The 16,091-nt window shown below is 36.6% G+C and overlaps 1 protein-coding gene across 1 annotated transcript in view; it reads left to right on the forward strand.

Annotated features, from left to right (window-relative positions):
• Positions 1-5,125, forward strand: part of LOC139744833 (retinoic acid receptor alpha-like) — a 246,546-nt gene extending 241,421 nt beyond the window's left edge. The window contains exons 7-8 of the mRNA XM_071655247.1: positions 2,775-3,044; positions 4,265-5,125. Coding sequence (XP_071511348.1) covers positions 2,775-3,044; positions 4,265-4,758 — 764 coding nt within the window. The 3' untranslated portion in view covers positions 4,759-5,125. The remainder of the gene's footprint in view (positions 1-2,774; positions 3,045-4,264) is intronic.
• The last annotated feature ends 10,966 nt before the right edge of the window (positions 5,126-16,091 follow it).

The following is a 16,091-nucleotide window of genomic DNA, read 5'->3' on the forward strand; positions in this document are numbered from 1 at the left end:
TCACTGTGATGGTCAACAAACATGTTTCATGTAGATCGCTGTCTGGGTCACTACTAAAGCCACGGGATACTGTCAAACCATACGTTCTGGCATGCATAAAACTTTTGCAATTTTCTCATGGAGCTAAGGTTCACAAAAGTTAAATGTACTCCAAAGTTTGTGTCTGTCCAGTTCATGTAGTGCACTCTTCAATTCTATATGATCCAAAATTCGTGAAAGTTTCATGTTGCAAAAATGGCCGTCAGCTCCACTTTACAAAAGTTTCATGCCGCGAGTGTTTCTGTTTTTTCAGTAGATTTAATTAATTGATAACGATACTTGAGGCAGTATAGTGTTCTGACGGATACAGCTTTGCTCATTTATCCATTGCAATCACTTTTACTTTTTCTGACACAACTGCAAGCATCAAACAAGATTGCATACTTTGAATAAAGAGAAATGTCTTTTGCTACAAGTCATTTCTATTTCTTCATTGTACATGAAATGTCTTCTGGGTTAGCTGATCTGTGACTACATGAGAAAAATGAAGGATAAAGCCTGCAGTGAAACTCTTTAGAGCATTTTCAGACTTGTTTGCATTGCTGATTTCATTGTCTGGCTAGGAAGTGATTGAGTTAGGGCCTTTGGGCCTGTTTACCACAGACAGCTAGATACACTTGTAAAGATGGATGAATGGATAGATAGATTGGTTGATGGATATGAACGGATAGATGGATAGATTGGTAATAGATAAATATGGATGAATGTATGGATGAATGGGTACGTGTAGGTAAATGGATGGATGGATAGATGGGTAGATGGATAGATAGGTGGGTGGATGGATGGATGTCGATATTGGAATTGGTAGATAAGTGGATGGATAGATAGTGGAAAGATAGATGGATAGATAGGTATATGTAGATGAAAACATACAGGTTTAAAAATGCATACGATATAGATATAGATAGATAAATAGATAAATATTGAAAAAGATAGGTAGATTAATACAAATGTAAATAGAGGTACATGTACACTGTAGATAAATGCTTACAGATAGATAGATAGATAGATGGATAGATAGATAGATAGAAATATGATAGATATTAAGATAGATATTAAATGAATACATAGAAGTAGATTAATGCATGGAGATGGATATGGATAGATAAGTAGATAGATATTGAAATAGATAGGTAGATGAATACAAATGTACGCAGAGGTACAGTGTAGATAAGTGCATGCAGACAGATATAGATAGATAGATAAAAATAAGATAGATACATAGATAGATAGATAAAAATAAGATAGATACATAGATAGATAGATAGATACATACATACATACATACATACATACATACATACATAGAAATAAGATTGATAGATGGATACTTGATAGATAGGTAATGAATACATAAAGGTAGATAAATGCATGGATATAGATAAAATGATAGATAGATGGATAAATAATAGATAGATGCATAGATAGATAGTTAAATGATAGATAGATAGATGGATGGATAGATACATACAAACATACCTTCAGACATACATACTACATAGAAAGACAGATACTGTAGATAGATATATAGATAGATAGATAGACAGATAGATAGATAGATAGATAGACAGATAGATAGATCAATAGATAGATAAATAGATAGATAGATAGATTAACAGATAGATAGATAAATGGATGGATAGATACATACATATGCACGTGCATACAGACATACATACATTCATACATAAAAAGACAGACAGATAAATAGATAGATAGATCAATAGATAGATAGTTAGATAGATAGATTGATAGATAGATAGATAGAAAGATAGATAGATAGATTAGATAGATAGATAGACCCATGTCCTGTCTGTTTGATGCCACCAATGCCACTCTAGGTCAGAGGTCAAACCTCCCTCCAGCCAAAAGTTCATGTCTGTTGCAGTGAGACTGTAGATGTCTTTGACCAGGAGGAATGATAGAAGTCTGTGTTCATAATCAACCTTCAACATGTTTGATGGAAGTGCAGCATGAAGCAGACAGTGTGTACGCAAAGATGACCAAATTGTTTTTTGATAATGCTTTAGGTGATTAGATGAAAACCAGGAAGACTTAAGAAATATTCAACAAGTTTCTTTGGTCTCATCTCTTCTGTAGAGACACAAAACATAGAATCTTGTTCCTTCATGCATCAAGCCAGATGTGTGAAACATTGCAGAATATTTAGTATAACAGTTTAATGCCAGGTTTGACAGGCTTGTAGAGTACCAAAGTACGCTGTATGTACCATTGTGTTCACAGATATTCAGGCTACCTGAGATTGCTTAGAACCCATTTTGTGTTTTGATTTTGAATAGTGTAATATTGATATTTGTGACTGAAAGCTGAACAAATGATAATAATAATACAAACAGTAATAATAATAATAATAGTAGTAGTAGTAATAATAATAATAATGATAATGATAATAATAATGATAATAATAATAATAATAATAATAATAATAATAATGATAATAATAATAATAATAATAATGATAATAATAATAATAATGATAATAATAATAATAATAATAATAATAATGATAATAATAATAATAATAATAATAATGATAATAATAATAATAATGATAATAATAATAATAATAATAATAATAATAATAATAATAATGATAATGATAATAATAATGATAATAATAATAATTTCCATGGCAATAAATGGCTGTGGCAGCACTTTTTCGTGCTCTATGTCAAATGTTAAAGGCAGTATTCCTCACTTCTTTCTCTTGACAGGTTTTGCCCTCCTAACTCAACAGGACCAGATGGTGCTGGTCAAGTCAGGTCTCTTTGAAATCCTCACCATTCAGGACTCCATAGAACTCATCCTCTACGATGCCTTCGTCCTCAACAAAGAGATCCGAATCTCTAAGGCTAACATCATGAAGTTCATGCCAGTGGAGCTCTACCAGGGCATCTACACGTTTGCCGAGCGTCTTCACATGAGGCTGCGACTGACACAATCTGAGATTGCTCTTCTCTCCGCTGTTGTTCTGTTTGCTGATGGTGAGTTATTAGGGTGTGTACAGTTCTGGTTGAGGTGAGGATTTAGCTTTTAACGTTTTGAGAGATATTCAGAAACCATTCTATGAGATGTCAAAGAGCATGCAATTCTGAGGGGTATCAAAAGTTTATTTGGTGAAAATCGGTTTTGAAATGGCTGAGATATCCAAAAACAAGGTGAAATAAAGAGATCCTAACAAAAGGCGTGGCCTGTTGCCTTTTATTATTATCATTATTTTTTTTTTTGATATCTCAGCCATTTGAAAACCAATTTTCATCAAATAAACGTTGAATCCTTCTTAAAATTACATGCTCTTTCATAATTATTTCATAAGAGGTTTCTCATTATCTCACTTAGGAATGTTCAAAACATGAATCCCCACCTCAATCAGTACTGTACAGTCCCTTTAAGGAGCACTCAAACGCTCCTAAGTTGTACCATACCGAGCTGAACCGAGCCAAAAGTCTACCACTTCCCGAGGTGCTCCAAAAGGGTATCAAAAGCGTACTAAAAGTTTGCATGCAAAGAATGTGTGTGTAACATGCACGCATGTCATAATGCAGAGAGTTCATTCTCTTTGTTAGGGACATCTGTAAGTTGTCATTCAGTACGGTATGCTTTGGTTCAGTTTGCTTTGCTTCGCGTTAGAGTGCTCGAATGCACCCCTATTCAGACACTTTGCAGCAGTTTTAATAGTAATCTGGAGTGAATTGGAAATGAAGTATACACTCAAGGTGTTTGCAGAAAGAGCTTACATACTCTTACTTTGAAATGAAAAATTATGACAGCATTCATGATCGTTCTTTTACTTTCAAATTGATTTTCCTAACATGTCTTTATAAGGTATTAATACCTTTATCAAACTTTTTTTCTTTTTTCTCTCCTTCATCTGCTTGTGGGTATATAATGGCAGTCAAACAAATAACCTCTTTAGCACATATTGAGTATGCCATGTTGAATGCTGTGTAATGTTTGACCAGATAAACATACACTGATGATTAAGAATAAGATTTGTCTGCTTTTTGTTGTTGATAGATGAAAAAATTCTTGCTGTGACTACAGAGATCTCTGATATAGAAGATGCAGCCATTCCTGAAGAAAACCAAGAATACCCCAAAATGGAGGCATGGTGTAGGGTGACATTGTTTAAGACCTGTCTAAACATGTGCCTTCTGTGTAAGCCACTGCTCTCTCTCTTCCCCCCCCCCCCCCCCACCACTAGATCGAGAGGGTCTCCAAGATGTGATCAGTGTCAGTCGAATCCAAGCGCGCCTCCTACAAGCTCTGAGAGTGGAGATAATGCGCAACCACCGCTCAGACCCGCACATGTTTGCTAAGTGCCTCTTGCTCCTGCCAATGCTCCGGACCGTCGACGACTTCCACAACCAGTTCATCATCCGTCTCAAGCTGGGCAGCAACAACCTACCGATGCCAGAGCTCTACAAGGAGGTCTACGACCTCGGCGCCTTCAGTAACGGGGGGCGCAACGGAGACGGGGCAGCGTGTAGCAACGAGGAACAAGAGGACCTAGTCCAGACCAGTAGAAAGAAGGCAGCAGCAACTGTTGCCACGGCAACCGCATCAGCAACAAGTCTACCTCCCACCATATGTGAGCTGACACAGCAAGCCTCGAGAGAGATCACCCCTCCAGTCTTCAACAATGTGATTATCAAAGAGGAAGCAGACACCAGAATACAGCCACACTGCCTGGTCTAGAGGGAGTGACCGCTTGCTTGGACATAGACTACCATCACTGTCTACTACTGTCACCATTCTTCAAAAGGATGTGACGATGTGACCAGTGGTATACTGTATGTGAACAGGACCATGTCTCTCTAGCCATGGATCAGAGGAGATACTGTCATATCCTGTGCACTTTACATCCATTTTGTGCAGTGACACAAAAACACTATTTTCCAGGATGTTTGAGAGTGAGATGTGAGGTCAAAGGTCATGAGCCATGTGTTTTAAATGTCCAATGAACAATCCTTCAGTGTGTGCATGTATAGGCCTTGTGAAGTTTGTTGGGGTGTGACCCAAATGTGCAGGGCAGGAAAACTGATAATGTAGCTCAGTAGAAATTTAGAGCCAGCTCGTCTAAATCACCCACCGCCATGGACATCTATAGACACCCTTTATACATGGAGTGAACCTAAGGGGTTGTGTCAAACACAATGGGCATTTCAAAACATGACTAGATTAATGAAGTCCTGATGTCAAGATTTGTTTTAGTCTTTAGTGAATTTGTCAGTGTGTTGACTAATTTCCTGCTTTGATGAATGGTTACTTTGTCAATGACAACTTGTGTAGACTTGAATGATTAGGACTTAATTGATCATTTTCAGACTTGGAGAGGGAGTCTACTCTGAGGTTTCTTATTAGAAGGGGAGGGTTTTCCCAAGATATGAATTAAGTCCTTCTTTAAAACTAACCCTTAACCCATTGAGGATGGGCTGATTTTGGTACAACACCCATTTCCCATAGAAACTTGCTCGAGTATACTCTTGACTCATCTTCAGTGGGTTAAACTGAATCATTGAGCTGGGCCCTCAGCTTCAGCTTGACTTTGGTAGATCTCAGGAATGACTGAAGTCTGCACTCTGAGAATCATTGTTTGACTGTCAGGAAACCCAAATATGCCTTTGAGAATACATGAGTTTTATAGCAAAATGAGTTAAATCCATTCTTGTCAATTTGAGATATTTGCAGTGAAAACCTGCCAAACGATAATAAGAATGATTACGAAATATGCGATATTTTCAATCACATCTTCAAAAATGTTCCTTGTTATGCCTATCAATCATACCTATCTTTAACCTATTGTGGGAAGGTTATATTTTGCTCTTTCTGATGATGGTTTGACTTTAATGTTTGAGAATGGTACTTAAGCTGTTTTGCAATCAAACAAGGTGACAAGGTAAGCTGTTTACAAACAATGCTACTCCATTTACAGCATGGACCTTTTAAAGGGATACTATAGTAATGGTGGAGATGAGGATTGGGCTTTTAACTTTTAGAGAGATACCAAGAAACACTTTATAAATAGTTCAGAGCATTATTACCATACAAGAAATTCAAAGTTAATTTGATGAAAATTAGTTTTGGAATGGCTTAGACATCCAAAACCAAAGTAAAACAAAGTGCTCCTAATAAAAGATGGGTCACACGGTTTATTGAGATTGCTCTGTTTTGGATATCTCAGCCATTTCAAAACCAGTTTTCATCAAATAAATGTTGTATCCCTCTTGAAATTACATGCTCTTTCATATTTCATAAGAGTTTTCTCATTATCTCTCCAAAAAGTGTTAGAAATCTGAAGTCAGGTCTCAACCAAAATTATACAATCCTTTAACTTTATAAACAATTCCATTCATATGAAATGCTATCTTCACTTGCATAGCTCAGAGCTCAGACATCAAATTAATGATATTACCATGAAAATCTGTGAATATAATTTTTGTTTTATCCAGCATTTCAAAATTTATATTTTGTTCAAGGTTTTCCAGTATTTGAGCAAATGGAGAGAGATAATAGTATGGGTGAGTCTGGTTTGGTTCATGGGCTGTATCTGTTATGACAAGAGATACCCTTAGTTGAAGGCATGGTTTCACCAAAATTTAGGGTGGCATTTATTTCCATTCTGATTGGATTTAGTGGTGTAGACAGATGAAATCTTTTGATGTTACTAACCTCTTGGAAATTTGCTCCTCGCTATGTATGAAGAAATGTTATCGTTATATTTGGCCTCCTTGAGCCAAGATAAAGTGTTTGGTGAAGAAGTCTGTATTCAATCCTCCATACCTCCATAGTTCATGTAATGCTACTTCATTGGCAAAATAGTGTAGTAGTCTAGAATCCTGCAACTTTGTGTGATGAAGTACTTTTTTTTTCTTGTTTCACCTCTCTTGCCTCTTCTCATATTATTGTGTAACAATTTTTGAATGATTTTTCTTAATATGTACTATGTCATCCTTCCTGTTTACTGGTATTGATTACCTTCCCAGCTTAAAGGTAAAATCTATTACTTTTAGAAGGAAACAAAACAGTATTGTCCTCAGGTAGATGATTTAATCATATTTGACTGTTACTGAAAGTACAAATGAACTTTGGTTTATTTGATGAATTTGGTCTAATTCTATCAGAAAAAGGGGATCTACTTTGGGGAATCCATTTTTTTTTTTTCGGGGAGGGGGGGGGGGGGGGGGGGGGGGGGGAGGGGCAAAAGGAAAAACCAATAAACTTTCCTCCCATACTGGTAGATGTGCCATCTGGTATGAGTGTATTAGATAAGCCTATATCCTAAACGTCATATATAGGGAAATCTTTTTTGATCTGAAATTGTGTCCACTGGTTAGATCAGTGTTAATTTGCATCTCATCAAATTGTGCCAATTGTTGCCATGCCAACTCAGAAAATGAAATATATGAAGGCCAGTTTACGTACTAGTTTAGCATACATGTTATAGATCTCTAGGATTTCACTCAAGTTTTCTCCAGTCAGCAAGATTTGTGCAGACTGTCTTGTCCTTTGCTTCATCCTGCCAAGCAGCGATGATCGTAGTTTGAACATAGACTGAAATATTTTATTACGAGCAATCTTCAGTGGATGACGTATGGAGGAATCTTGGTAGTAAGTAATGGAGTCAGAATCTATCACATATCAACCTGAAATACATAAATCCTGTAGAAGCTGGTCTTTCTGATGACAATCTGATTGAATAATCTCAAAGAATGCAGTCAGCCAACCAAACAAACAAACCATAAGATGATAAAACTCAAACTAAAGTCAGTAGTCTTGCTGCCTAATTGTGCCAATTGATTCTTTGGTGGTAAAGTTCGTTGGAAGAACTAAAATCCGTTGGAAGAACTAAAATCCATCGTAGTAATAATCAGGGGACCTACGTACTTTGTTAGAAACAACCAAATTCTGTCAACAAACCGACTGACTGTCTTTCTATGACTGACAATAATCCTCTCTTCACTGGTCACTAGTTTACCAGATAGTTCGTGATAGATGCAATATTTAATGCTAGGAACATACCTGTACACTGTTGAGACCTTGCATATACAATTTGATTGCAATATATTTCATGTCATACTGAGAGAAATTTGGTATATAAAAAATGTTTAAGGAAATGGCTACACATGTAAAATGACAATTTATAGTTATAAGAGCCAAATGTAATCACATTTCATGAATTTTAGAGATTAAGGAGAGACAGGGCTGTAAGAACAGTAAGGAGATTTTGATTGGTTCCTACTGACAAGCAAACAGTAAAAGGGTACGTCGTCGTGTGCCAGGGAGAACGACTTGAACGCTGGCAATGCCCGTAAGTATAGTAAGCGTCTCGCATGCTTTGACATCATTCACCTGGGTTCATGAGGATATGAGCCCTCAATATCCAAGTCATTACACATGTTATCCTGTGTTTCAGTGTGAGTGTCTTAGATTGGTTATTTCCGTCATCTGATGAGATTGGGGTGATTCTGGGAGAAGAGTATACAGACACTTGAATGCAAGAGATGGAGCAGTACTGAGAACAAACCAATATTGACATGTTTGGCCATTTATATTTACCCGAGAATCTAATCATCAGCTGGCTTTGGTTATTAAATGTTTTTTCTTTCTCTTACGAAAAATAAAGATCCAAAACTATTTTGATATTAGATTTGTATGACATCCTCCTGTAGATTACAGTGAGCAATGGTGCATTGTACTGCACCATTGTATTGGTATCATAAGAATCACTAGACCCCCACAAATGATTACCACACATCATCAATGTCTATTCCATGTTTCTCCTCCATCAGGGATCCCACAGGGTTGTGTTCATCAGATTTCAAACTGAGGTAATTCAGTGTTACACCTAGAGCTATGTGTTTTGTTGTGAACCTCTGATCTTTCTAAGCTGGCACTTACTGAGCGTTAAATTTTGAATTACTAAATAATATGTCATACACATCTTTTGAGGTGGGCAGTTGTGTTCAAAGGTCAGATATTAAGACTAAATGTAAGAGGTTATTGACAGCCGCCCTGCGATACCAGCAGACATTGATGTAATACCAGTTCTCTTAGCTCATATTTTACTTTCATGCATAAAAGCAATTGGCTTCATTTGCTACAGCATCAAGCAACCTAGTGTCACTGTGCTTCAGTGCTGAGTGGCCATTATTTGTTTTATCATTTCATATCATGAATCCAGCTTACACACAACTCAATAATAGCCAAGGAGTAAAAACATTGCCCTGCTGAGAAAGTGGGTCTTTTTTATTTGCCAGTTACATAATCTGAAATATTATAGACAGCAAGGATTTTGTTGTTTTTTAATGTATCCTATCAGTTTGCAGTGAAACATTTATCTATCTTACCGTAAAAAACATCAGCTTTTCCTCAGCTTATACAATATTTATAGAAGGGAAGATAGCCATACTTATTTTTTTTTTAATTCCTTTTGCCATTTAAGGTCATGAAGTATGATATTAATCTTGAAATATAGTGATATATAGTCTCAAAGGCATGGAGGCAGTGCTTGTATATATGGCTTCACCTGCCATCTGATATGCATTTCGTCTATAGGACAACTCCATTAAAACAGGGATCCCTTTTAGTGGGTGAAAAGAGTATTAGTTGGGTCTTGATGTTGAGACTATTCTTTCACTCAAGCAGGGAAATATGTGGAATGTTGACTGGACCCATCACTACCCTGGGTCCTGTTGCATAAAAGTTGAAATCAAACATAAGTTGGAATATTAAACATAAGTTTCTGAATACTCATTTTTTCTGACTTATGTTTGATTGCATGTTTTTATGCAGCAGGGTTCTAGAATTATAGAAAATACAAATGAAAAAAAGTGGAAACTCCCCTGATTTCAGTTTTTTCTTTTAATTTTACTTGCCTTTGTTCTCCTTTGTTAGATACTGTCATGTCAAGCTTACAAGGCTGTGTGTTAGAGTTGCTGGGTTGTTCATATCTTGATCTGTAATTTGTAGTCATCCAATTTGCTTCTCCCATACAAGACATAGAAGCCACTACCCAAGTAGGTGATAAGAGTCCCAGGTACGTAGGCTTCAAATAGTTTGTCACAGTTGCTACAAGTGAATAGTTGTAAAGATAAACTGCACTCTTTTCATCCACTAAATACTTTATTTGTATCTTGAAATATGTGGGAATAGCATGGAATATCCTTCTTGCCAAAAGATTAGAAAAAAAAAATAATTACAAATCTGAAATAAGTACTATGTTGCTGGATTAATCTCAACTCTTAACTCCCTGTTATGTACATTAAAAAAGACATTTACAGAAAGAGTGCACTTTATTACTAAGGTGAAGATGTCTTGATTGTTGTCAAACTACAAACATTGGCGGCAGGAAACTTTTGCAAATTGCAGACCATCCAAAAATGAAGAGTGTGTCACATGTACTGGATTGTGCAGACAAAAACTTTCTTGTGCATTTTACTAATATTTGAATTGTGGCTCCTTGCAAATTTTGCAAAAGTTTCATGCATTAAAAAATATCTGGTTTTATAGAGCATGTACACCTGATTGTGTGAAAGTAGCAAATAGTCATTAGGAATCACAAAGCTGTCATGATTCTTCTCGGGTAGGATCATAGCTGTTGGTTTTTTTTGGAGGTCCCTGGACAGATTAAGGTGAGATACTGGTGAGGTATGAAGAAGAACTTGCATGTATGTTGACACATTTCAGTAGACATATGTTTACACTGCACTCTTCCTCGAAGGCATATTTCAGGAACTTCATTACCATCCGTCCTGTACTGTTCACTGTAAGTATGTCAAGGACAAATGTGTTATAAGAAGAACAAAAAAATATTGATGTCTTTAAAAGGTGTTTTATTCACTTAGTAAGTCATCTTCCTGTCAGTCAAAAATTGTGTCAGCAATTCGTGTCTACTCCTCCACAGTTTGAACACCTATACCTTACAGCGAACTGATTTTACGCATTTTACGCATATTTTATAGGATCATGAGTCTAGGTTTAAGATGCAACATCTAAAGGCATTCAGGTTCCTCTGTAAATACTGATTATAAATAGAACAAAATCATAATGCTCCCACGTACTCAAATGTGTGTCGGCATTCTCTGCAGGTGCAAATAGTCGTTAGGCATATACTGTAATATGTACAACTCACCTTTTCTCTCCCCATCCTTTAGCTGGCCTACACATAGACAGGAAGGTTTGACATTTTTTGAAATAGAGTATTTTTTTGTCAAAATGATTCAAAACTATGAACTGACAATATCATTAATTGGCCTTAACTTACCTTATCAAAATGTGTTGCATTAAAAAAAAAACATCAAAAAGTCATTTTTAGAAAGAGTATGGGAGTGGTTTCTTTTTTTCAAATGTCACCTTTTCTGTCTCAAATCTGACGAACTGGATTTTCAATGGCTAATGATATCCACATATGACTACTTTTGGTCTGTGACAAGTGCAGTAATCACAGCTGTGATCTATTTTGACAATTTAGTTTGTTGTGTTTTTTTTTATGGCATGTTAAATACCTTGCCTCACAAAGAGGCTTTATTCCATTCTTGTCACTTTTGTCTGAAATATTGGGCTCAAAGTCTCACTTTGTTCCTTGAATAATCAACTCACAAATATCAACTCTTTGCCAAACAATTTATTTTGTATGTTATGGATTAGGAGGTATGTTAGTGAACTAAATTGTGATTGTGGATGGTACTTACCTGCTATGGTTCCATCAGTTCAAGTCCAAATGAGCTCAAAGGTCAAAGGTCATCATTTCTGTGATGACACCAAAATATTTCATGCTCCCTCCAAGGGAGGTGAAAGAAAATGGTGTTTATAGTCAGATGCAGCAGTTTCTGCTGACATCAAGAATATATTCCACTGTGTGGTTTAATTGTGAGGAAAGATTTAATGTTGTCCGACTCTGAATGGTTTTTATGTTTTTACTTGTTCGAAAATGAATATTGTCAAATCTGTCAGTATGGGCTTGGTATGTACATATCACCATATCTTATTTGCTTTGCATTTCTAAGCACATAGCCTTTGTTCACAGCATTCAATGACTTCAGCATCTTATAATTCATGTGTGTTACATTACAAGGGTAGTTATGATGAAGAACATTCATTTATTTTCCCTTGTCACAGTGTAAAATATGTGAAACGTTGAAAGCAGGGACTTTTTGTATAGTGAATGAACTATAGACTGATACATCTATTTTTATGCCAAGTTAATGGCATACAGCTACATGTGATTGCCTTAACGTCTACCAGTCCATTTTGTGAAGTGCTTCAGTTGTTAGTGATGGTGGTTATTCACACACTGCAAATTGGGCTTATCCTTTCTGGTCTTAATGTTTTCATGTGTCGGCGCACAACTGGGATTTAGAGGTGTGTAGATTAGGATTAGGATTTGGATTAGAGTTACATTGTGGTCTCAGGACTGAAGATTTGAACTAAAGACTAGGGTTAAGCAAATTGAGTTTTAGGTCTGGTTTTCTCATCAAAGTTGGGATAGGCCAGGTCTGGTAGGATGAGACTAAATGATGAGATACTGTAAAAGTGGAAATTTTCGCGGTGTTAAAATTTTTGCGCATTTCGCACAACCAGAAACTAGCGCGAAAATAAAAGCATGCAAATATTTTTGCTTGTCATTTGTTCGTACACTTGGTTTCTTGATTCCGTGGAATTAAAGACATGCCAAACTCTTCTTACCCAGCCAAGTGCGAAAAATGAGTCACACAAAAATATCCACTTTTACAGTAGTGTTTGACTGTTGATGACTTCGGTAAGCCATTACTCAGTGGATTATGTAGCTCAGTTTAGTTTGTGGTGTGTTCAACAGGAGTGGGCATTTGTCCATAGTTCCTAGATCATCTATAGAGAGGGAATATAAGAGTAGATGACTGATGTACCATATCAGTGCACAATTTTTGACAACTACCTCATATAGAGGTCACTGCTTGACCTTCGAACTTTGGTCTGTACTACTCAAGAACAAGATCACTCTAGAGAAACAAAGATAGTTAGTTTCTGTGATCAGTTAAGGAGTGAAATGAAAAGGAGTCAGACCTGTGAATGGGCAAAGTCTCATGTCTATTACGTTACTATGTTACAACACATTTTCTTTCGTTTTGCAAACTTGATCACATCTTTCGTTGACGTTTGTTCTAAGATTTTTTATGTTAATTTTTTGTTTATGTCTCCAACAAGACTACGGTATTATTGACAATTTCTAAGTTTGAGTTGTCAGCACATGTTATGTTATGAAGTGTGTCACTCTGGTTTGGTTGATAGAGCAAGTACAGTTTAAGATATGATCAGAAGAATTTGTGGCAGCCCAGATGTGTTTAGCCAGGCATGTTTAGTGTGAGCCAGACATGTTTAGTGTGAGCCAGGCATGTTTAGTGTGAGCCATACATAAAGGAAATCAATTGTATGGCTATCTAATGTGATGTACTCAGAAGAACAGGTTTGTTGGTAGCGGAAAGAGACAATTCTATCTAATGCCAGAAATCAGTGAAAGTCTGTAGGGAGTTGGTATATCTATTCAGGATGATGTGAATGAGTTACTAACCATTTATGATGTGGTGCAAAATCAAAAATACCTCAGGCTTACTAGCTCAGTCATTTCACTGTCAACTCTTTTTTTTTTGCATTTAATAAATTGTAATTATTTGAGCTTGTAAGACAAGAAACTTTTCTCCCTGAGTATGCTGAAGATACGCTGAGAATACTTTGTAACACTTTCTTATGTCTCCCTGGATGTACGGTAGACTCCAACATTAGAAGACTTTTTTGCCCTCAATCTGATATGCCATCCTCAGCAATTTTGTATTATTTCCAATATTAAATGATGTAATTTTGGTCAAATTCTCCCCATAATGTTGTTAATGTTGATTCAGAGCTGACCTCCAGGAGAATCTACAATAAGATTGAATTCACAATGAAATGATTTTATTATACACTGTGTACTAAAATTGATTTACGAAGAAAAACAAAATCCCTCAATATGCGACATGTATTATGTGAAGGCTCAGAGGTCTTCTGTAATATGAGTCTCGAAAGTATGGTAGTTCAAAGTGAGTTAGGGAAGTCAAATCACGTATTTGTGTGTTTAATGGGCATATCATATGCGACTCCATCACATAAACAAAGGCATTCAGTGGAGAGTGATTATTGGGGGTGCTGTGACATAGTGGATAAGACTTCCGACTCTCGATCGGAGGACCCAAGTTCAAATCCCGCACAGTGCTTACATCCTTGGACAAGATGTTCTTACCCACTGTGTCCCTCTCAACCCAGCTGCATAAATGGGTACCTGGCAACGCTAGGGTAATAATAATGGCAGGGCCCTCTGGTAGAGCAGTGGCAACACTGAAGAGGTTACCTTGGGTAAAGAAGACCATATTATCATTATGACAAGGATATCCCACCGGATCACCTCTAAGTATGTGTCTTTTTTTTTCCTGCCTTCTCTTTTATCTAGACACACCAGTCATAGCAGTCAGTGTGTGCTCCCAGTTATCATTCTAAACTGTTAGTAATGCTGATATCTGTTAAATTGCTCCTACAATCCCCCCCCCCCCCCCCCCCCCCCTGCCCATTTGTTTCATTTTTCTGAGATATGATTTGACTAAAATCCTTGACTGTATGTACACTGTATATCTGACCCTGGATGAAGTAAGAAATATGTGTGAAAATTTATACATTCTGAAATCTGCAGACAAAAGAGAAAGTTGTACTTGAGTAAGTTTGCTCAATTCTGTCTCAGTGTGTATTGATTAGTCACAGACCTCTGAATGCTGAGGGTATGCCTCAATCTTTTATGTCATGCTTAGTCATTCATCTTCTTAAATTACTGCTGTATTATATGTCTTTTTTATTGCCTTATATTGCAGACAATTCTAGTCAAGGTGCTGGAAACTGAAATTTCACCCTGACAGTATCACAATATAAGGTTAGCTTTCTACACTCTCCCTTTAATTGTGTTATGAATGTAGGATGGACAACATGCGTCTATGAAAGTTTGATTCTATGAGGTTATAATGCAAGAACTTATCAAAGGAGTGTCGTGAAATTTGCAATATTTTCAGTGGAAATGAGACCAAGTCTGTTGTTTTTCTATTTACTTTGAGGGATTTATCAAAACTGTCGATTGAAATACTTCATGTACCAAGAATCTACATTTGGAAATACAGGAAGTCATTAAAAAAGGAAAGAAACAGATGTACATTTATTCTTTATATGCGCATCTTGACGTACTTCCCTAGATGTGTGTGTGTGAAAGACCAAGGTCTAGTTTGAGAGCTGGATTCAACCTTTAAAGTACTTGAAACACTTTTATTCATAGGACAGAAATGTATGTTGTTCTTTGTGTTTCACCAAGACAGAGCTACAACATTTCATGCAGGATGAATTGGTATGTGCATGTACATTGCAAATGTTATTGCTGATCAAACTGTCTCCTTTCATACAATTGTCTGATCAATCATTTCACCTTCTTTTTTTCTATAAGACATATTTTAAAAAACTGAACTATAAAAAGCATACAATATATCACTTTCTCCTCTTGATTGTAATTCCTGCCAAAGTTGACATTAGCTGCGGTCATACTGGTAAAAGATTGCAAAGTTTAAGATCGCAATCTTTAAGATCTTGAAGCTTTGCCAGTGTGACAGCAAATTTTTCGCGAGACTTCTCATGAAACTTTCCTCAAAACATCCCACAATCTAGGGATATTTCCCCAAACCCCCACCAAACTTCTCAATCTTTGGGCTTTGTGAACACTAGCAATCTAAACTTCACAAAGTTGGTCACATGACCAGTTCACCGTCTGTTTGTGGGTGGTGCTTCCGAAGTACGTGGCCATTGTTATGTACATGTGTGCATTGTTACATCACAATCACTAGCTGTTAGTCGGCGTGCTCTTTCTTCTGTCTTGCACACACACCAGTGACCCAAACTTCAAAAACTTTGCAATCTTTTGCCACTGTGACTGTGGCTTGTAATCCATACTTAGTATGACATTGCTGAAGCACTACCACCTGTGGGTTGGT

Source organism: Diadema antillarum, unplaced genomic scaffold (genome assembly GCF_040938485.1).
Source record: "Diadema antillarum isolate AM-2024a unplaced genomic scaffold, OU_Dant_1.0 seq00001214_RagTag, whole genome shotgun sequence".
Classification (NCBI taxonomy): domain Eukaryota; kingdom Metazoa; phylum Echinodermata; class Echinoidea; order Diadematoida; family Diadematidae; genus Diadema; species Diadema antillarum.